This window comes from Thamnophis elegans, chromosome 1 (genome assembly GCF_009769535.1).
Source record: "Thamnophis elegans isolate rThaEle1 chromosome 1, rThaEle1.pri, whole genome shotgun sequence".
In the NCBI taxonomy this organism is placed as follows: Eukaryota; Metazoa; Chordata; class Lepidosauria; order Squamata; family Colubridae; genus Thamnophis; species Thamnophis elegans.
The window spans coordinates 132409334-132432937 of record NC_045541.1 but is presented as its reverse complement, the minus strand read 5'-3'; the positions used below and the strand labels follow the sequence as shown (position 1 = coordinate 132432937).

Genomic DNA, 23604 nt, shown 5'->3' with positions numbered 1-23604 from the left:
CCACTGGAGAGAGGGCAGGCACTCTCACCTCAACTTGTGTTTCTCTGCCATGCCTCTGACCCACTGACTGGCTTCTTTTTGGACACAGGATTTGGACACTAGTAGGCAAAATGGCACAGCCTACATCCCTTCGTAATCAAAGCAAATTTATAAAGCAGAGTTACAGCAAACCTCTACTGCCCACCATGAAAGCTGGAACGCCCACTAGTGGGCAGTAGGGACCAGGTTGACTACCACTGTTTTAGACACTTCAGTGCAGAGTAGAACTGCCTTCTCTTCAGAGAATACTAATTCTGTTTTCTAAATAACAATATAAACACATCTAATGCTCTTTCAAAAAAGCATTCTATGCATGCATCCATGGAGCCTGGGTAAGATCTGACAAATGTTTCAGAAAAAGCCAGGGATCTGGTTGATCCTGCAGTCAAACCCAAAATGGCACAGGAGAAGGAGCATTTCCACAACAGAGGCCAATACAGATTGTAGAGATCCTATTCCTAATCACATTGCTAGTCAATTATCTATGAATCATCCTCAATCAAGTAGCATTAACTCTGCCAGAATAGGGCACATCCTTCTTTAAAAGCAGAAGTCAATTTAGACCTTAAAGATGAACTTAGGGTAACCTCTGAATAATCTGAATTTATAAAAACAGTTACCATAATTTTTACATCTTGGAGCGAAGGGAAGGACGCGACAAGAAGTATAAGGAAAGTGACTTTTATTCAGCTCATAGTGGAAACGATTCAACGAGGCGTATTTCGCGCCCTACATTTATACCCCCAGGTTTGAGCGAGGGACCAATGGGGCGTCGAGTAGCTCGACCAATCAGGGCGAGGATTGGACCGGCTCTGCCCGGGAACCAATCAGGAGGAGTCCTTTGTAGCTCGACCAATCAGGGCGAGGATTGAGCCGGCTCTGCCCGGGAGCCAATCAGGAAGAGTCCTTGTTCGCGCGCTTGTATTTCCCGCGCTAGTATTCAACACCCCTCCCCCCCCAGTCATAGAGTTCCTTTAGGAGGGGCAAACATAGTCTTGTAGGTAGGCGGGACGGTGGCGTTCTCGTCCCGATCTCCGTGGTTCCCCGGCGGTCGTCGACGGGGGGGGAACCGCTGGCGGAGGCGTGTCCGTGGTGGGGGCTTGAGCCGACGGCGCGGCCCCGCGAGAGGGCATTGGCTCCGGGTCCCGTGCCCGATGTCCGTCCGCCTGGGGTGGCGTCTCTGTGGCCAACGGGGTGTCTGGTAGGGGCCCCGTGCAGTCCGGTTGGGGTGTAGGTTCAGAGTCTCGAGAAGGGCTCCGCGGAAAGGAGTAGCCAGCTGGGGTGCGCCTGCCCGGAAGGTTCGCGACGGCTTGACCCCCGTTCGCCGGGTGGAAACGGTCCGTGGGGAAAGGAGTCAATGGGGGTAGCTCCTGTTGAGAGCAGATTTCTGGGGAGCTGGGGCCGTCTCTTTCCGCAGGAAGGCGACGCCTTAACTGGTCCACGTGTCGCCTCCATTGTGTCCCGTCGGCCAGGCCGACCCTGAAGGAACAGGGGCCGGTCAGGGCTGTGATGGTTGCGGGAACCCACCGTGGATCCCCGGAAAAGGAACGGGCCCATACAGGATTCCCTAACTTAAACGCGTGGGACGGAAGGGCCCCCAGGTTGCTTGGCGGATCTCCTGCGTAAAGTGGATGGAGCCTGTCTAGGGGGGTTCGCAATCTCCTACCCATCAAGAGCTCCGCGGGACTTTTGTTGGTCGTTGGGCAGGGTATGGAGTGCTGGCTCAAGAGATAGGCCGCTACTCTTTCTTGCCAGTCGCCCTGGTCCATGCGGCCCAAGGCTTCTTTTGCTGAGCGAACTGCGCGCTCCGCCCGGCCGTTGCTAGCTGGGTGATAGGGGGCTGTGGCCGCGTGTCTGATCCCCTGTTCGGCCAGGAATTCTTGGAACGTGGTGGAGGTAAACTGGGGCCCGTTATCGGAGACTATCACATCCGGTAACCCATGGGTAGCGAACATCTTACGGAGGGCCCTTACTGTACTCTCTGCTGTGGTGGAGGTCATGATTACTAGCTCCACCCACTTGGAGTAAGCATCGACCACTATCATGAAGTTCCGGCCGTGGAAGGGGCCGGCAAAGTCGATGTGTAAACGGGACCATGGGCCTCTAGGGATCTCCCACTCTCGAGGGGCGGCTATGGGGGGATTCGGCCTAGAGTTTTGGCAGATCCTGCATCGGCCTACGTAGTCTGCGATTTCTGTGTCTAACAAGGGCCACCATACGTAGCTACGGGCTAAGGCTTTCATTCGTGCTATGCCTGGGTGGTTTTTGTGGAGTGCGGGCAGGATTCGTGCTCGTAGGGCTGTAGGGATCACTACCCTATCCCCCCAGACAAGGCAACCCCCGTGAAGGGCGAGTTCGGCCTGTCGCACTTTGAATGGGCGGAAGTGTTCCGCTACCTTTTCCGTGGGCCACCCCCTCAAAACCCATGAAGCGACCTGAGATAGGACGGGGTCAGCCTTTGTGCAGGCTGCCACGTCCGTGGCAGAAACGGGGAGGTCGGATTCGGCAATGGACAGAATAGAGAGCGCGGGCACGTGGGCTGTGTCCGTCTCTGGCAGGGGGCAGCGGCTCAGGGCGTCTGCGTGTCCTAGCTGTTTGCCCGGACGGTATAACAGCGTATACGAGTACGCCGTTAGGAACTCTGTCCAACGTGTCATGCGGGGGGACAAGATGGGGGGAGTCGGCTTGTCACCCGCCAGTAGCCCCAGGAGGGGCTTGTGATCCGTGACTAGGGTGAACTTTCTACCATAAAGGTAGTCATGGAACCGCTTAATGCCGGACACTGCAGCCAGGGCTTCTTTATCGATTTGGCTGTAGTTCCGCTCCGTGGAGGAGAGTGTCCGGGAATAGAAGGCTATGGGGGCTTCTGAGCCGTTTGGGAGGACGTGGCTCAGCACCGCCCCTACGCCATAGGGGGAGGCATCGCAAGTCAGAATTAGAGGCATCCTATCGCTGTACTGGATTAGGACTGCCGATGAAGTTAAAATATCCTTTATAGCCGCGAACGCGTGCGCTTCACGGCTACCCCATTTCCAGGCTGCTGACCGGTCAAGTAGACGGTGTAGCGGCTCAGCTAGTGACGCCTTGTGGGGGATAAAAGGGGCGTAGAAATTTAAGAGCCCCAGGAATGCTTGTAACTCCGCCCTAGAGGTGGGTGCGGGTGCGTTTTTGATGGCGGCAACTTTGGAAGGAGTGGGGTGGATGCCTTGGGCATCAATGAGGAACCCCAGGAATTCAACTTTGGGAACTGCAATTTCGCATTTGCTGCGCTTTAATTTCAGTCCCGCCTCCCTGAAACGTGTGAGGACCTCCCGCAGCGTTTTCAGGAGCTCCGAGTGGCTGGGGGCTGCGACCAGGACGTCGTCGAAGTAGGGAACGACGCCTGGGAGCCCGTGGAGCAACCGCTCCATGAGGCTCTGGAAAATCCCAGGGGCGACCGAGACGCCGAATTGCAGACGGCGGCAACGGAAAGCTCCGCGGTGGGTGACGATAGTCTGGGCTGTAGCCGCATCGTCGTCTACGGGAAGCTGCTGGTAGGCCTGTGCCATGTCTAGCTTAGCGAAAATGCGGCCCTGTCCTAAGGAGTGGAGTAGGTGCTGTACTACGGGAACCGGATACGGGTTTGCCTGTAGGGCCAAATTGATGGTCGACTTGTAGTCGGCACATATTCTCACCGATCCGTCGGGTTTGACCGGGAGGACTATGGGGGTTTCCCAGCGGGCGTGATCTACGGGCTCGAGTACCCCTTGTTCAATTAACTTATCGAGTTCCGCATCTACCTTTGCTCTCAATGCGAAAGGGACCCTGCGTGCCTTTAGCCTAACGGGGGCGACCTGAGGATCGAGGCAGAGAGAAATGGGGGTACCCTTGTAACAACCCAATTTCCCGTCGAACACATCTGAGAACTCGTCTAGGACGCTATCTACGGGGAGGGAAACTACCCTGTGTACCCCTTCTATGGTGAGGCCCAAAGCGGAGAACCATTCTAACCCCAGGAGGGCGGGCAGGTTGTTCCTTACGACTAAAACTGGGAGTTTCCCTTTAAAATTTCCATATTCCACCCGGATGTGGTATAACCCAGCTGTGGGAATCCCATTTCCCTGGTAATCTCGGAGGGAGACCCTGGCGGGGCGCAGCTTTCTCTGGGGGACCCCGGGGCAAAGGCGGGAGAACAAAGCCCAAGATAGGAGAGAACGGGATGAACCGGAGTCCACCTCCATTTGGCAAAGCTGACCTTCGAGACGGACGGCGGTGCTTATTTTCCGGTGGCCGGCGGGAACGGGGGATGCCTGGTAGACCACGCAGTCGGCGCGGGGGGGCTGGTAGGTTGAGTGGCAGTCCTCAGTGCGCCTCGCGGGACGTGGCTGCTGGCGGCGTGGTGGTGCCGGGCGCTGGTCGCTGGGCTGCATAAACGACGGGGCTGGCAGGGGAGCCCGGCATACTCTGGCGAGGTGTCCTTCTCCTTGGCAACGGCGGCAGACGGCAGAACGGTACGGGCAGGCTGTGCGGCTGTGGCGGCCGCCGCATCCGCGGCAAGGTGCGTTTGAGGCCGGCTGAACGGGTGCCGGTGGTTGCTGGGGTGGCCTCCGTTTGGGCTGCAGCCTCATCTGGCCGACGATTTCCTCCTCCTCCTCCTCCTCGTTTTCGGCAGGGGAGAGATCGTCGACGAGGTTCGTCTGGGCGAGCGGCCCCGCGACGGTTTGTGCGGGGGGGTTTAGCTGGAGGCGTTCCATGTCGGCCGTGGATTGCTCGGAGAGTTCGGCGGCTCGCGCTATTTCCACGGCTTGCATCAGGGTAATCTTGTGATTCCGGAGCAATCGGCCGCGTAAGTGTGCGTCGCGGACCCCGCACACAAACTGCTCCGCAAGGTTTTCCTCCAGGTCTGCAAAATCGCACTGGGCGGCCACAGTGCGCAAGGCCTCCAGAAAATGGCTAATGGATTCATTAGCCCTTTGTACTCGGCGGCGGAAAGCGAAACGGCGTGCAAATAAAGAGGGTGAGGGAGCGTAGTGGTTCCTCAGCCTGGACATCAGCTCGGCCCACCCAAGTTTGTATGCTGGCCTCGGGGCGGCCAGGGCTCTCGCAGAGGCGAACATGGACGGCTCACAGCAGGACAGGAAGAAGCTGCATTTCTCCTCATCGGTCTGAGCCTGGTTTTTCGAAGCGATCAGGTAACACTCGAACCGCTCCATGAATCCGTCCCATGATTCTCCGGTGGCTCCGCCGAATGGCGCGAAAGGAGGAAGCGATGACGCCATCGTGGTGTGGGGCCGGAGAGGGGAGAGGCAGGACGAAGAAAAATTCGCGTTCGCTGCCGGAGTTCTCGTTCTGACGATAGCGTTCTGGCTGGTTCAGACGCGGTGGCAGCTGGCTGTTCTTCTTCGTGGTCGCGGGAATCGGAATCCCACCCTCGTCGCCAGTTTTACATCTTGGAGCGAAGGGAAGGACGCGACAAGAAGTATAAGGAAAGTGACTTTTATTCAGCTCATAGTGGAAACGATTCAACGAGGCGTATTTCGCGCCCTACATTTATACCCCCAGGTTTGAGCGAGGGACCAATGGGGCGTCGAGTAGCTCGACCAATCAGGGCGAGGATTGGACCGGCTCTGCCCGGGAACCAATCAGGAGGAGTCCTTTGTAGCTCGACCAATCAGGGCGAGGATTGAGCCGGCTCTGCCCGGGAGCCAATCAGGAAGAGTCCTTGTTCGCGCGCTTGTATTTCCCGCGCTAGTATTCAACAATAATGTTCTTGGTACTGACAGGGAAACTTTAAGATGAACCTTCTGACAGAACTCTAATTATTCTCTGCTTTTCAAACTATGCACCCAAAACTCAAGAGTTCTGTGATTTGCACAAATCTACATATGTGCCATTAGTTTTCATAAATGATTCAGCCTCTTTTTCCTGTTTTGAACAAAGTATTCTGCTTTGCCAATCACGGGTAGCTTTACTAGGTCTTTCATACAAATGTACTTGCTAGCATATTCTTTGGAACAAAATGTCATGCATTTCCAAACAAATGTGCCTGAGATCATTACTGTTTTATATCTCTCTTTTTGAAGCTCACTTGGTATGTATGCGGTGAGCTGCTCTTTTACTATACAATTCATTTCAAGATGGACTTTAGTTTTCTTCATTTAACTCAGGAAGCTCAGAAGCCTTCAAGCTAATATTCCTCTGGGCTGTATTGGAAAAGGAACTAAAATTGTTTATGAGGCTTTAAGAAGATTTCAATATTATTGAATGTTAGGACTCTATTAGTAACCAAAGGTGTTATTTGATTGGCATGCATGATGCTTTTCAACTATGTTCTTAATAATGGGAGGAGGAGGAGAGAGGGAGAGAGAAAACTTTTTGACAAGATTGTTACCCCTAGGGGTTTCCCTAAAAATCTAACGACAGAGGAATCTAAAGGATCCTATCTAATATTTAACTTGTACAGAGTTTACAATATACTGCAAATATCTTATGCTATAAGATATAATTCTGTAAAAAAAATATTTCTCTTAGCAAAGTCCAAGATACGTGGCAACCTTGCATTTTACCAACAATTGGTTTTGTGCACATAGCTATATATATATATATATATATATATATATATATATATATATATATATATATATATATATATATATATATATATATATACATACATATACACATACATACATACATACATATATATATATATATACATATATATACTTAAAGTCACAACCCCTGGTATGCCCAAGTATGGGAGGAAGGTCACACTTCCACTCTCTGTCATTAGGCTCGTCACAAGAGACCATCCAGACAGAAACCCAATATTTTTTACTGTTGCCTTTTTTGTTACATTTGTTATATTTTTTGTTATATATGTAACAAAAAAGGTTAACTCCCTGCCTGGGAGGCAATGGAGCACAGGTTCGATTCCCAAAAACTTGGGTATGGCTAGCTGATGATAGCTAAATAGCTTGAAATAGATCTATACTAGTCTCCCTTTATTTATTTATCAGCATAAATATAACATATATATATATATATATATATATATATATATATATATATATATATATATATATATATATATTATATATATATATATTATATATATATATATATATGTTTTCTGAGGTTTTCGCGGGTGTTAGTATGTAGGTCTCTAGTTGTTCGGGTTTTCTCCCGCGTAGAATTGGAGATGTCCTGGAAACACCAAACCTGAAGTAGTCTGAAGCAGCCTGAAGATGACGAATGAGACTTTGTCGAAATGTCGCCAAGACATCTCCAATTCTACGCAGGAGAAAACCCGAACCACTAGAGACCTACATATATATATATATATATATATATATATATATATATATATATATATATATATATATATGTTATATTTATGCTGATAAATAAATAAAGTATATATATATATATATATATATATATATATATATATATATATATATATATATATATATATATATATATATATATATATATATATATATATATATATATATATATATATATATCTTAACTTTCCCTCTCTTAATTCATTCTTACTGAGATGTTGATTTCTTCCATTCTGGATTTTGGATTCTTCCTGACTGACATGAGAAGAGCAATAGCGCCTTCTACTGTGAGGAGATTCTGGGACATCTGTGAGGAAAATAAACTATAATTTGGATCCTGAAATAATGCACAAGAAATTATTTTGGTCCTGGAGCTTAAAAAAAAGCCTGCACCTAAATCTGGAGACTTGATTCTGTTCTAATTTTAATATAGATTTGTTGCATGATTTTATACAATGCATGAACTCGTGAGCCACATTCTTGACCTGTAAAATGGAAATAACAGTGACCAGTAGCTTTTAAAGAAGTGCAATGCATGTCTTGGACATTGTCATGGATTGATGATCTAATTAGAGAAATTGATTTTTAGCAAGGATGTCTGGGAGGCTAGAGAAGAAGGGACAGCTGCCTGGAAGAACTGTTGGTTTTGTTCAGCACAGTCAAATAATATCATTGTTCATTGTTTGTAACTCTGAAAAGATTTCTACAATGCTGCATCAAAAAATAGCAATGATTTCCTCTGCACTCATTTCCTTTTTGATAACTTCTTATTGGCAGTAACCACTTCTTGATAACAATTTTGACTTAGGATAAGATATTGAAGCACTTTACTTTTTATTATTATTAAATGTGCTAAATATATTATTATTATCTTATCATATGGCAGCAGCTGCCCAAATTTAGTTGGGCTAAGAAGCTGACACAGGTCAAGGGGTGGTGGGGTGGTAGTGCAAGCACTGTAACAGGCATACACATTATGCTATAGTGTATGCCAGGGGTGTCAAACCTGATCGCATCACAGGCAGTATCGTGATGCATTGGGATATTTTTTGCTTTCGTGGAGGTGGGGTGGGCGTGGCCCACATGCCGCCAGTTTGACAGATCTGGCCTATGTTTACTTATGGGGGGAAAATCCCATCCTCCAGACCAGGGGTCTCCAACCTTGGCAACTTTAACATTTGTGGACTTCAACTCCCAGAATTCTTCATCCAGCTGGATGAGGAATTCTGGGAGTTGTAGTCCATAAGTCTTAAAGTTGCCAAGGTTGGAGATCCCTGCTCCAGACCAAAGGAAAATGTTGATGGTGGTAGATAGATGCAACTGTTATTACATTTCTACAGCTTATATTGCTGACATAAATCTCAAACAAGGATTGGAAATACAACAGACATCCTCATTTAGTGACCACAACTGGGACCACCAACTTGATCACTAAGTGATGCAGATGTTAATGGGGAAATCACTGGACTGCTACTGTGCTTACAATTTTACTTTGGCTTTTCTTTCCCGCTGCCCCTCTCCTGCCCTTTGGAATACTAACCCTGACGCTGGATAATAAGCAAGAAAGGTATTAATATTTGTATTTACGTTCATAGGATAAGAAGGGATTACATGAGAGTAAACAGGGCACACAATGGGGAATACAAATTGAAAGAAATGCATGCATTCCTTTTGATGTGTGTTCTCCATTGTATACTTGCTTACTCTCTTGTTATCCCTTTCTCTCCAATCTCTCTGCTCTGCAGGGGGAAAATTGGTTAGGCAACAGGAGAGGTTGCTTGAAGAGATCACTTGTTGGAGTGAAGAAAAAAAGAGAGTAAAAACAGGTCAGCATCAGACAATGCCTACTAGTTCATTGTAATGGTAAATATGTGACAGAAAGAGACATTGCAATGATCGTAAATGCCCAAAAGTTATTTTGTCAGCAATATCATAACTTTGAATGGTTGCTGCACAAGGCAGTCAATAAACAAGATCTACTTATAGTCACGGCTTTCTTTGTTTGTGTGATCAGCTGCAAACTAATCTCAAATAAAAGCTGTAAGAATGACCACTTTCAGCCCCTAAATTTATGAGCAACATGGTAAGTGAATGCCCTGGTCAAACATCTTCCTCTGACAGATCTTTCTTGCAACTCTACATTTCTTATCCTCTTTGCTACTTCAACTGATTTGAAGTCAATCTCTGCAATGTTGAAGTCTAGAAACAGGAAAACATAAGAACAAAATTTGGGAACTTTTCTCAGATTCTACAGTGAACTCCTTAACTTTATCAGTGCTGTAGACCAGTGGTTCCCAAACTTGGCAACTTTAAGACTTGTGGACTTCAACTCCCAGAATTCTCCAGCCAGAGAGTTGAAGTCCACAAGTCTTAAAGTTGCCAAGTTTGGGAACCACTGCTGTAGACAGTTCACCCAGGGTCATAAAGCTGGCAGACCAAAAGAACGTCAGACTGGTAGACCCTCAGTCAGAAGATGGCATCCCACCTTTAGGATTCTAAGGCTCCCATTCATTTCTAATCCTTTGCTTAGCTTTATTGCCCCGTCATTGCTGATATGGTTGTTGCTGATATCCAATTCAGCAAGCGTAATGTTGACTTTCAGAGCTTCTCCAAGGGCAAAGGCACCGTCATTTCCAAAGCCATTCCAGGAAAGGTTCAGTATCTTCAATGTTCCATTAACCTCCAGTAAAAAAAGAGAAGATAAAACCAACTTTTATCTGTGGCTATGTAAATCTTTAAAAAACATTTTAATCTTCAGCTCTGAAATCAGAAATGAAATCAATTTGAACAGAACTCTGATCATGTTTTACATCAACACATATATAATGTGAAGGCCTTACTTTCCCAACATTTTTTTCTTCCACACAGAGACCAACTAGATTACTTTGGGAATCACAGTTGGACTAAGGTGTGTAGAACCTGCTGCTAGTGATATTGAAAAACTGCATAGTAGCTGCAGTGATTCAAGGCTGATTAAATTTTCCACAATGCCACTATCTTCTTGAGACTTGAGGCTTTTAATTCATAGCTAATGAAAGTGTAAATCCACCTGAAGGACAGAGCGAACCAGGTCACTCTCAGCAGATCTTCAGAGCTACAGGTATGCCCGAACCGGGCTGAACTGGTAGAATCCCACCCCTTGGCTTTTATCGTTGTTTCTTTGGTACCATACTCAGCCTTGCCTTGCTCAAGGCCTTAAACTCAAGACATCTAATGCAGATAGTCCAGCAAATTCTCACCTTGAGACTATTACTCAGGGCCGTAGCACCCTTCAGCCGCAGATGATTCCAGCTCAGATTCAGAATCTCCAGTGATTCATTGTTGACTGAATAAAAGATACACAAACACTTATATATGTCAAACGGGCACTTTTGCAAGATTTATTTATTAAATGTATGTGCTGCCCATGTCACTATCCAAAGCAACTGTGAGTTTTGTATTGTTTCTGGATGTCTACTGCTTGTGAAATATGAATACTACTCTGGAGTCCTTGATGGTCTTGATATCTGACTCAGTAATATTACTATTTGGCACATCTCCTCCCTTAAGTTGGGAAACAAAACTTACCCAGCACCTGTCCAAATAGCTCTCCAGCTTTCTCGGAAAACTCATTGTAACTGAGGTCCAGCTCTATCACTCTGTAATTAGCCTGTAGAAAGATTGGTGCAGAGACCTATAGAGTCAGTTGTTGTCTTCTATTAAGCACTTGCCTTAAAACAAGGATCACCTTTTCCACAAATGCTTGTTTATGATATGTGACACTCTACTTTTTCAAGGCGTCAATAATAATGTTTCCAAGGTAGTGTTGTATATACATCCATCTACCTTAAAACATATACATGGAATACCACGTTGACCTGATACCCTCTCAGATGTGCTATTTTTGAATTTCCTCTGCATCTCGACTGGTGGAGGACCATCGTCTAACTAGTTATCCAATCTTAGGTAGCATTTTAGTGTTTTCAGAATAAAACCATTCTGGTTTATTCTTCAGGAAACCTGATTAATAGGAAACTACAGTATGCTGGGAACTGCAGTCTAGGTCAGGGGTGTCAAACTCAAGACTTGCGGGCCAGATCCGGCCTGCAAGGTGCTTAGATCTGGTCTGCACAGCCAGCCTGGAAATAGCAAAAGACTGGCCTGCAGTGCCTCTGCTAGTGAAAACAGCCTCCTACAGCATTCTGCTGGCCAAAACAAGGCATGGAGAGGCATGCACACACCTCCCTGCACTCTGTTTTTGGCCTGGATGGCCTCCTGCAGCAGTCTGCTTGCCAAAATGGGGCATGGGGGGCACCCCATTTTTGCCAGCCGAGTGCTGGAGGTTGTTAAGGCTGAAAACGGAGTGTTTTGGCTGGCAGGGTGCTGTAAGAGGCATCTGTCCCATCTTTTCCCCCCACTCCACCCGGCCGGCCCGTGGAGGACAACTACAATACTGATCCAGCCCTCAAAGAAATCCAGTTTGACACTCCTGCTTTAGGTTGTAGAATATGATTCAAACAGGAAGCCAATTTCTTAGTTGTTTTTGTCTTCTGGCAGCTTTGTGCAAGCGCACACTGGGAACAGGCTCCAGCTGTTCTTCTGCCTCACTGCTGTCTAATTCCCTCTCTGCCTCTGACACAGAGCCCCTGTCTGAGCTTTCCTCAACCCCCAGGACTGGCTCATGTTCCTCCCCAACCTCCTCACCATCTGACCCTGCTGCCAGCTCCGCTGGCTGCTGGCGAACCACAACAGGACCAAAACCTTGATGAAATAAAAAGATTAAAATCTATCTCCAGCATTCAGCAGGGGAGGCTGTGTGTATGTCTGGAGAAGCGGTTATCCATAATGTGATGGCAGTTACCAAGGCGGTTTGCCATCTTACCCATGCCCTAGGAATCTCACAAAGGGAGGGAACTTCCCTGGATTGGAAGGGAATTGGACAGGCAGATTCAGTTCTACCAAATGCTGCACAGTTTAGAGCTTTAAAGTTAATAACCAGCACTTTAAATTGTGCAGATTATTTTGTTCTCTTTAATGCTTGGTCTGAGCTTCTTATTGCCAGAAGTTATTCACTACAATGCTATTGCTTCAGAATTAGTCCTTCCTGTACTGAATGAGCAATTGAGGGTGTTGCATGCAGGAATTATTGCACTTGTGGGCAAGAGGTATTTTCCAAATATGGCCTTTTGCCATGATTGGGGATGACTGGAATTGTAATTCACCATATCTAAAGCTTGAGAAGCTTGCTTTAAAAGTTCCAGTTAGTTTGGGCAAATTTTATTGTTTTCCTATTTTTACTTAAATGCTTCCTTTATTCCAGATGCCCACCTGTCCCCTTTAGCAAGATACTCACAATTAAGGATTCAGAAAAATAAGGCGCTGCCTCATCTCTAAAATCATTTCCTAAAGACAAAGAAAAAGTTACTAAAAAGTTGGCGGGCTGTTTTACATAAGACAATTGCTAAGTCAGTTTCTCCCATTTGCAAAGGTTACTTGTACAATTCATACACAGTACACAGCTCTCATCTAATATACTTTATGATGCATGTAAAACTCAATTTCATTTCTTTTTTAAAATGGAAATCCTCTTTATCTTGGAAAAGAGGAGGATTTTTTTTATATAATTTTATTTTTTATTACATAGACAACATCACATAACAATAGGAAAAAAAAACAATGGGAAAGGGAGAAGGAAAAAAAGGGGGGAAAAAACCCCATCATCACATACAATATGTCATTTGATCACAGGTGCATCCCTACTACGTTTATACATCCCGTATCTCTCTGTGGTTTAATAAACACCACAATAACCTAGGGTTTAAAAAAAAAAAGGAAAAAAAAAGGGGAAGAGAAAGACAAAAAAGACAAAAAAAACCCCATCATCACATGCAGCATGTCGTTTGGTTACAGTTGTTTTAACCTCTGCATCTTCAAATAATATTTACCGTCTCAGATATATCATCTAATATAACTAAAGGCCTTATTTTCATTCTACAATATATATTTAGTTAACATTAGCATTATTTTCCCCCAGAGAGTATACTTCTATTTATTGTTAACCTTGCATTTCATACCTTCAAACAGAGATCTTATTCCTTCATTGTTCAACAAAGCATCGCCAGTATATACCAGTTTTCATTTGTTCCCCTATTAGAATTGCTTTATCAGCAGCGACATATCATTGTAATAAGTTCTTAACATATATTATATCCCCAGACCTTATGTTAATACTTCATTGTGTCATTATTAGATTATTTCACAGCATAATTATATCATCATTTACTTTTTTCAATTAAGGCATAAGTATATCATTTTTCATTTCCAAGGTTTTTTTTTTCCCCTAGCCACCTATAAAACAAATCCCATATCTTATAAAATTGTTCATCCTCTTGCTCTCTAATTTCAAATGTCAATTTACTCATTTCAGCACAGTCCATTATTTTTTGGATAACTTCTTCCTGTTTTGGTATTGTTTCGTTTTTCCAGTTTTTTGCAAATACAATTCTGGCTGCTGTTAACACATTTACAATCAGATATTTTAAGTCTTTGTTATAGGTTTCTGGTATGATTCCCAATAAAAAGACCTCTGGTTTAAAGTCTATTTGTTTGTGTGTCATTTTCTCCAACCACATGTGGATTTTAGTCCAGTATCTTTTAGCTTCAGTGCAAGTCCACCACATGTGGTAGTATGAGCCAGGTATCTGGTGACATTTCCAACATTTTTCTGATTTATTCTTGAACATTCTTGCGATTCTGGTCGGGGGTAGGTGCCACCTGTAAAACATCTTATACAAGTTTTCTCTATATGCAGTAGACATTGTCATTTTGTAATTTTGAGACCACAATTTCTGCCAATTCTCTAAATCAATCCCATACCTAAAGTTTTTTCCCCAAGCTATCATAGTTTCTTTAACTTGTTCTTCATGCAATTTAAACTCCAATAAATATCCATATAGTTTTTTAATTACTTTTTCATCAGTACCTGTTAGAATTTTGTCTAACTCAGTCATTTTATTATAAAGACCTTTAGTTTTTCTATCTTCATTATATCTAGATTGTATCTGTACATATGAATACCAGTTCATTTCCATCCCTTCTTGTTTCAACTCTTGACTAGATTTGAGCTCACCCTCTGTATTCAATAATTCTGTATATCTAAAGAAGAGGATTTGACTTAATAATTCAGGAACTGGGTATTATCTAAAATTAGGAGGCAATCTATTCCAGCGGCATCAAACTGTTAGCCTGTAAAAATAAGAACTATCAAAGTGGTTAGTAGGAATATATCAACAAAACTTTTAAAAAGCTATGTTACTTATAGAGATAAAAAGCTAAGTAAGTGACAACAATAACAAGAAAACAGTTATCAATATAGGAGTTTTGAGATACTATAAAATTTCAGGTAAGACTTTTTTCAACCTCTTGATAACATATGAAGTGACTCGTATTTAGATATGCAACAGTGGTGGGATTCAATTTTTTTTACTACCGTTTCTGTGGGAATGGCTTGGTGGGCGTGGTTTGGTGGGCGTGGCAGGGGAAGAATATTGTAAAATCTCCCTCCCCACTCCAGGGGAAAGTTACTGCAAAATCCCCCTTTCCTTCTGATCAGCTGGGACTTGGAAGGCAGAGAATCAATGGGGGTGGGGCCAATCAGAAGTGGTATTTACAGGTTCTCTGAACTACTCAAAATTTCCGCTACCAGTTCTCCAGAACTGGTCAGAACCTGCTGAATACCATCTCTGATTTGCATGCCCATGGTGGGGATTGTGATCCTAAACTACAGTTGGAGTTCAACTTTTATGCTCAGAGAGGAGGCAAGCAGCAACATATGAAGAATCACAAGTTTCTCACCTGTGATTTACAGGCCCCAAAGGTACAGATGTAGGGTAAATCATTATTCTGTATATCGTCCCATTCCTGCCAGCCAAAATCCTTGGATTTTTTAAAGAGATCTTTCTAAGAGCAAATGTCGTATTCCGTAAAGCTGAATATCGCTCTGTTGCATCTTTCTGCCTTTCTGGAAGAAACCTACCTGCAAGTCGAATGGACCGGATGTTAGAAATATTGTGGTAAAACATTCTGCAGATTGCTTCAGCTCCATCTTTGTTGAGGTGATTATGGGAAATATTCTGAAAAAGAAGAAAAACTTATAGAGAAGAGTTGAAAGATGAAATTGATGCACTTTGCAGTATTTGAGCAACTAGATATTTGTGAATTCCTAGAGAATGACACAGTCCATGTTATATGTTATATGCCAGAATTTAGCAAGATTTTACTCTTCTCCAAATGTTTTCATTTTCAAATGTCTCTGTTTATGTTTACACAGAGTTTGATGTACCTGCATTTAGCCATTATGCCATGTCATTGCTGTCAAAAACTTTGAGTGAAGGCTACCAAAAGACAAGAGATTTAAAAAAAGAGGAATCAGCCACAAAAATGCACTTTCTCAAGTTTTCCTCATCAACATGAGAACAAAAGGCTTGGAGAGACATCTTGATGTTCACATGTTGATGAACACTTTAAGAAGAACAAAACTTTCTTAAACCTGATCGCCCAGTTTCAACTAAATGGCTTAAAACTCAGTTGATCAAATTTCCATGTAGACTTAAATAGTTGATTGTACCCGAAGTAGTGTAGGCCAGGCAATTAAATTTACATTTACTTTGTACTATTTAAATCTTTTATGTAATGATGTCATATACAAATGGCATAACTGGTAACTTGCAATTTAATAGATAATCACGGGTAATAAAACCTTCCCTCTAATTAGTGCATTACACTGATTTTTCTTCGTGTCTCCACAAACACATAGACACACTTAATTTTTGTAAATAATATATTCATTTGCAGATAGGTATTCATATCTAACAATGAATAATTTTTTTAGTTAGTATTTTGTTGGAATCTTTAATATATTTTAGAATGAAATATAGTTGTTCAGGATTCCATTAGTTCCTGCTGTCCCATTAAACATTTAAGTTTAATATATATGGAAGTACCGTATTTTTCAGAGTATAAGACACATCTCAAAAAAGAGGGTGAAAATCTGGGTGTGTCTTGTACACTGAATACAGCATTTTTGGGCTCCTGAAACCCCGCCCCCTTTGCAAAAATGGCTTAAGAGGCTTCCAGAATGCTCCTGGGGGCTGGGGAGGGCAAAAATGAGCAAAAAACTGGTCATTTTTTGCTGGCTTTTGCCCCCCCAGCCCCCAGGAGCACTCTACAAGCCTCCTAAAGGCTATGCATTTTTGACAAAAAGGGCCCCATTTTTTACAAAAAAACGGGCCTGTTTTCACGAAAAACAGGCCATTTTTGGGAGGTCTGCAGAGTGCAAAAACTTTTTTAATTTGCCTTTTCAAAATTTTTATGCATCTTATACTCCAAAAAATACGGTGTTGTACAAAATAAAGATAGGCAAATGAAAACACCGATCGCTCCATCAATTTTTCCTGTACCTCACATAACTTTCTAAGAGATAATGTACAGTACATATAGCCATTGAGTGTATCTCTATTATTATTGTACTGAAGACCATTTTCTGGAGTCTACACTTGGAAACAAGTTGAAGAAACTGGACCAATGTTATCAATGCAAAATTTGTCCACCACCCATCTACCCACCCAAGAAGGCTTCAAACTATTCAACCGCTCTTTACCCTTTATTTTCTGCTGAATTCTGAAAAAACAAAGTGATGAATCTAAGAGACTAAGAAGACATTCTAGTAATATTGTCAGTACAATCATTGGGCCTGTTTATTCACTCTTCTTCATATAAGGAGAGCAAATTGTAGACAATTTTGGGATGGGGGGATTATAAGAAGAATTTAACACTTTTCCTCTTGTTGTCATAGTTGCTCAAACGGATTACTATTTTCATAACTTACAAAACATATATACAACTTTTATTGAGAAATAAAAATATAATAATCATAATAGTATTGAACTTGTAAGTTCTACCACAAATATTTTAGAATGCAATAAAGTAGTTCAGGATTCCATTAATTCCTACCGTCCCATTAAACACTCAAGTTGAATAGCAATTTTTGCATTTTCATGAAGACAACACTCAGGCTTTGTGCATGGGGCACTAAGATGTTCACCTTTGATAAAGATATAGTGGGATCAAATAAGTAAAGACTGTGAAGCTCATAGCATCATGATAGGGAACCTATGGCACGAGTGCCGGAAGTGATATGCAGAGCCATCTCTCTGGGCATGCAAGCCATTGCCTGTTGCTCTTCAGGGTTCCAGTGTCAACTGGTCTTCATGCACGTAGGAACGCTGGAAACCGGAAGAGCAGCCACTCGGTGCCAAAAAGGTTCAGCAACACACTCATAGCACATCCAGAAAAATCATGAAATAGCCTGGCATACTAGCCAAGCATAATTCTACAGAGCAGTACAAGAGACTTTCCTTTGATGCAACAAAAAGCATCCTTTGTTGACCTATGAGGGAAACACAGAATACCATCTCTTGGATGTAGCAGTTCTCTCGCAACATCTGTACTAAGTATGTAGTTCCTTCAGCCAGAATCCAGTTATCCTCTAGCTCCAGTTGAGTGATGGTTGTGTTGGACTACAGAATGAAGAATTCAAAAAGGAAAAAAATGCAGACATTTAATAACATTAATTTACATGATTAACAATGTAAATTATGGGCAAAACAAAAAACACCCATAACAATTCAAGCTGCTACCTTTTGGAACCATACGCAGCCTCTGGATAACCAGAAGGGCTGTCTCATAACATTCAATATATTCACAGTGAGAGGCTTAAGCTAACAATGTTGTATATCTAAACCATTAAAACATTTCTTTAACTAAGACTTTTTTTCCTTGTCTATGTACCAGACATTAAGACTAGTACATCAGTTGTTCGCATCTCTTGCAGATTATCATCTCTATACCTACAAGTAGGTGTCTTAATGGTTTCATGTAAAGAGGTCTGGTATTCTAGTTGGTCAATGTTAAATTCAATTACAGTTAAAATGTGGAAGGAAGGAAGAAGGTTCATGGAAATTGCCAGTTTTACTATGTATTTAATCTACTCTATCAGTAATATAGGGTGACCCTTTAATCCTTCTTCCTCAAACTGGGAAAAGTGTGTAGAAATGCAATAGTATCAGGTAAAAGTACTTACAACCAGAGCAATAGCAATGGCCTTGGTTCCCTTTGGTCCAAGACCATGATGGTTGAGATTCATAACAGACTCTTCCATGTTCCGGCTGAAGTATGACACAGGAATCACTCCCACCAGCTTGCATGCCTCTCTATACAGGTCTGGACCCTTTACAGTTGTAAATGAGCGCTCAGCATCTGCAAAGGATACATTATATGGATGATAATCAGAGGTGGGTTGCTCCCGGTTCAGCCTGGATCGGGTGAACTGGTAATAGCAGCAACAGGAGGCTCCGCCCACCCACCCAGACGCTTCTGCGCATGCGTAGAAGTGGTGCAAGCGAGTGTAGGAGCACGCCCAAATGGGTAGTAAGAACATTGGCAACTCATCACTGATGATAATGCATACTTTAGTTCAATACAGAGGAAACAAGTCCTGTGAAAGGCTTCACAGAACAATTATCAAAGAGAAGTGAATTGGTGAACCTTGATATATCTGTGCATGCAAGTACATTAAAAACTCCTCCTTCTACACACTTTCCTCCTCCTATTTCCCCCATATCAATAGCCTTGTGAGGTGAAGTGAGCTGGCTAAGATAGTACTGGAACTCATAGTGTTCTGCTTTCCAGTGCAGTGCCTTAATTAGGCTAACTTGGCTCATTATGTGTAATGAAGTGCTATTAGAGCTGCATTGTTTCAAATCAATTTCAAATTTATAAATTCATTTTGATTAGGTTGGTGCTATCTAATAATGTTGATAAGGCTACTTTACGGCCTACCTCTGTCTTCTTTTGGGCTAGGGAACTACAATACAAACAATCTCTTTAAGTAAGCAACAGAAGCCCAATGTTAAGGTGACTATGTTAAGGTGAGCACTTTGGAGAATTCTCACAAGATGTGGAGAATGTTGGTATGAAAGACAGAATAGAATTATTCACCTTCAATTGAAAGGTCTGTGTCGGAACTGTCTTCCCTCTTCTCTTCTGCTACCTCAGAGGCATCAGCAGTTGACAATGTCTCCGGATATGTGCTGCTTTCTGATCTCTCACTACCTGCAATCAGATTAATTATTTCCTGCATAAACAGAAGGTTCTTAAGATACCCACAATGTTTCATCACTAAATCTATTAATGAACTTCAGAGACCCTTAGACAGCTGTTCATTTTTTCCCTTTGTTTTTGGGTTTCTTCTGCCCAGTTGTCCATAACAATCATCAAAAATCTGTTACAATGAATATTGTCTATGGTCAGAGTCAGAAGAGATAACCACAGATAGTCATTTTAAGTTGACCCCTTACAACACCTGTAGTGTTAGTTCAAAAGGATACCATTCCTAGTTTCAAAGGACATTATGCTAAGATTAGAAAAACCTCTGTTTTCCCTGTTATTTGCTTCTCTTATCCAAGTTATAGTCCCCACTATTTATTGATCTTTCACCTAAAATTATGCCATTCCCTTTTATAGTGTTCCTTTCCTGCCATTAATTAGAAGACCATAATAGTAAGCTCCTGTAACAATTGGAAAGCAACTAGTGTGATGGGTTCTCCTTTATTGAAGTGAAATGGTTTGAATACCATTGTGTGCAAAGACTAGAAGCATTCATAGTTTATTGTACAACTAAATAGAAGCAGAAATATTATTTTAAGAAAGTCAAAGCCATTCAAGGGCTTCAAGTAATTATGTTATTAAATCTGATATTTGTGTTCTGATTTTACAGTTATTTTTGTGGGAAGGGTATGCAGGACATTTATCTCTTCCTTCCACTCACTGGATTATGATTTGCACCTTTGGGGCCTCTCTAAATATTACTTAATATTCAAAACTGATATGCGATCCACAGCTCTAGATATATGTGAAAAAAAGAAAGCTGGCCATAGCCACTGACAGAATTCTCGTTTCCCTGGATGAGTTCTCAATATTGAACAGGAAACCGTCCAACAGCTCTTGTCTTTGCCTGTCATGGCATGATAATTTCTGAATAACAAGCATTATTAGTACTATTCAAACCATGGTCAAGATTTGCAATTGATACATACAATTCCAACTCTTTCTTGATATCTAATGGTTATCCAGATTTTTGTGGTCAAGATCTGAAAGGCTTTAGATTAGGGGTATCAAACGCACGTCATTACAGCAGCATCACATGATGTACCAGGACTCCCCCCCCCTTTGCTAAACTGAGTGTGGGCATGGCCAGCGCATGATACATCTTGCCCGTTGCCAGGAGTTTGACAGCCCTGCTTTAGATCTTAGATAAACTTTGAAGATAGGCAATATTTGTTATACAGCTTATTTCTTAAAGCAGGGATTGGCAATCTTAAACACTCAAAGAGCCATTTGGACCCGTTTTCCACAGAAAAGAAAATACCGGGAGCCACAAAACCTTTCCCATGCCTGAGAGCCAAGGTGGTGCAGTGGTTAAATGCAGCACTGCAGGCTACTTCAGCTGACTGCAGTTCAGCAGTTCAGCTGTTCAAATCTCACCGGCACAGGGTTGACTCAGCCTTCCATCCTTCCGAGGTGGGTAAAATGAGGACCTGGATTGTTGGGGCAATATGCTGACTCTGTAAACCGCTTAGAGAGGGCTGAAAGCCCTATGAAGCAGTATATAAGTCTAACTGCTATTGCTATTGCTACTATTTCCTGAGCGGCCACAAAACTGGTATATGTACTTGAAGTAAGCATTCTGTTTTCTTCTGAAACTTTTCTTTTCTTGGATTTCACCATGTTTGGCCAACCAGGGGTTGAAAAGCTCAAGAAATCATATTCCAGTGGGTGTCGCACATTGGCAGGTGTAACGCATATTTTGAGCAACAGGGAACCGCAGCAGAGGGATAAAAGAGCCACATGCGGCTCCAGAGCCACAGATTGCTGACCCCTATCTTAAAGCCCCTGGATTAGTTCAGGAAGAAGCAAATGTTTTACAGTCACAAACTACATTTTTCTTATAGGAGAGAAAATTGGCAGGGAAGGAAAGGATTAAGCAACTATTGTAAGAAGGTTCACCAGAAGTTTACCATATATATATATTTCTTATCAGTTTATTTTTAAAACAAATACTAATTATTTAGCTGAATTCCAGCAGTGCAACCTGTAAGAAGCTCACATGCAGTGAGTAAGCCTCTTATATACCAATAGGGATCATTCCATTTGTAATAACAGCATTGTTTTACTCTTTGGGGCCTAGGGATAGGCTTTTTATTATCAGCTGCTCAATCAAGATGCAACAGTTCACTTTTTTTTACTATAGTAAATGCAAACTAAATAATCTAATTGATTTTTTGTTTCTTGGTGAAAATAAATGAAAACTGGCAGTTATCTTCATTTCTGCATTTATACAGATCTAGCAACTGGTCCATTTTACACATAGAGAGACATCAGTGTCCATTACCCCTTTTTCGATCTCACATATACACAGAGTCAACATTGCATAATTACAACATTTGCTAAAAGTTGAATGGCATTCTTTAGGGTATGTTTATTTTGCTAAAAAAAATTGAATACATTTACTGCAATCTCACCTTCCTCCTCCTCCTCTTCCAAAAACTGTAAAAAGTCCATGTTGTTGCTGAGAGATCTGATAATCTAACTGTTGATTCTTCTTTACTATATTTTTGTGATAGTTTCCTTTCCTTCAGGCCCTTCTAAAGCAGTGTGTTTACTGGATACATCCAACAACTATTACTAATCACAGAACTGTTCATGTCTTAAAATGTCAGCTGGCAATGGAGAATCCCAAATTATATTATTTCTGATTATAATGACATTTCCATATGACTATGATTGCTTGTATGTTATGCATGTTTATTGCCTCAAGTTTAGGTCACTTTAATTTCAAGTCTTCCATGACCTCACCTAGACATTGTGACCTAGGATATATGATATCTCTATAGCCACATAGCTGAGGCTTGGGTTAAGTCTTCTTTGCTGAGCTGGATCAAAATGGATCAGAATGCAGGTCAGAGATCTTGTTTCAGAAAGTGGTGCTGTTGGTAATTTAAGGGGCAGTGATGGGAAACCACATTAGATTGTGTATATTAGTTTTTTATAACATTCATGAAAAACTCCTGTTTTGAAGTTGTTGCACAACTTGGCTAGGATATTCTTTCAATAAGCAGGACAAAATTACTAGCAGCATTAGGTTCAGACAACCTATTAACATCAAAATATGGGTAAGCTGAATCACTGGCGACAACTGATTGATACGCAGATATTCATACTCTTATATTTTTTGGATATTTTCTACCCACAATAAATTCCCTGAACTGTCCCTCACCCCCTTTTGATTTTTTTAACAAGTAAAAGATTGAGGAAATTTTATTTGTAATTTTTATTTATTTATTTATTTACACGAGGCTTAAAATATTTCATAGCCCTAGACCCGAGGCTAATGTATTTAGGTAACAGCAAACAATTTTTTATACTAGCCAGAGTTAGTTTAGTTTAGTTTATTTGTCTTGTATGCCGCCCACTCCCAAAGGACTCCGGGCGGCTCACAATAGACAAGGGAAGGGGGGATAAATAGACAAAGACAACACTTTAAAAACACAACATTCACAATTTCCGTGGGGCTGGATGTTTCACAAGCCCCCCGGCCTGCTGGAGCAGCCAGGACTTGGTGGCTTTGCGGAAGGCCGGGAGGGTAGTAAGGGTCCGGATCTCCACGGGGAGGTCATTCCAGAGGGCTGGAGCTGCAACAGAGAAGGCTCTCCCCCGGGGGGTCGCCAGCCGACATTGGCTGGCAGATGGAATCCGGAGGAGACCTAACCTGTGAGATCTAATCAGTCTAAGGGAGGTAATCGGCAGGAGGCGGTCTCTCAGGTACCCAGGTCCAATGCCATGTAGGGCTTTATAGGTAACGACCAGCACCTTGAAGCGGGTCCGGAGACTAATGGGTAGCCAGTGCAGCTCGCGGAGGATAGGTGTGACGTGGGTGTACCTGGGTGCACCCACAATCGCTCGCGCGGCTGCATTCTGGACTAACTGAAGTCTTCGAACACTCTTTAAGGGCAGCCCCATGTAGAGCGTGTTACAGTAAGAGGTTGGATGAGCCAGTTTGGTGCAGTGGTTAAGGCTTCAGGCTATAAAGCAGATCATGAATTCCAGTCCTGAAGCACCAAGCCAGCTGAGTGACCTTGGG

At 42.8% G+C, this 23604-nt stretch overlaps 1 protein-coding gene across 1 annotated transcript in view; it reads right to left on the bottom strand.

Annotated features, from left to right (window-relative positions):
- The window catches only part of LRRC74A (leucine rich repeat containing 74A), a 31442-nt gene extending 9417 nt beyond the window's left edge, over positions 1–22025 (bottom strand). The window contains exons 1-10 of the mRNA XM_032213748.1: positions 21986–22025; positions 19404–19517; positions 18487–18662; positions 17816–17923; positions 15382–15478; positions 12700–12749; positions 10935–11016; positions 10607–10692; positions 9853–10047; positions 7579–7674 (exon numbers count right to left, since the gene is read on the bottom strand). Coding sequence (XP_032069639.1) covers positions 7579–7674; positions 9853–10047; positions 10607–10692; positions 10935–11016; positions 12700–12749; positions 15382–15478; positions 17816–17923; positions 18487–18662; positions 19404–19517; positions 21986–22025 — 1044 coding nt within the window. The remainder of the gene's footprint in view (positions 1–7578; positions 7675–9852; positions 10048–10606; positions 10693–10934; positions 11017–12699; positions 12750–15381; positions 15479–17815; positions 17924–18486; positions 18663–19403; positions 19518–21985) is intronic.
- Positions 22026–23604: the final 1579 nt, after the last annotated feature.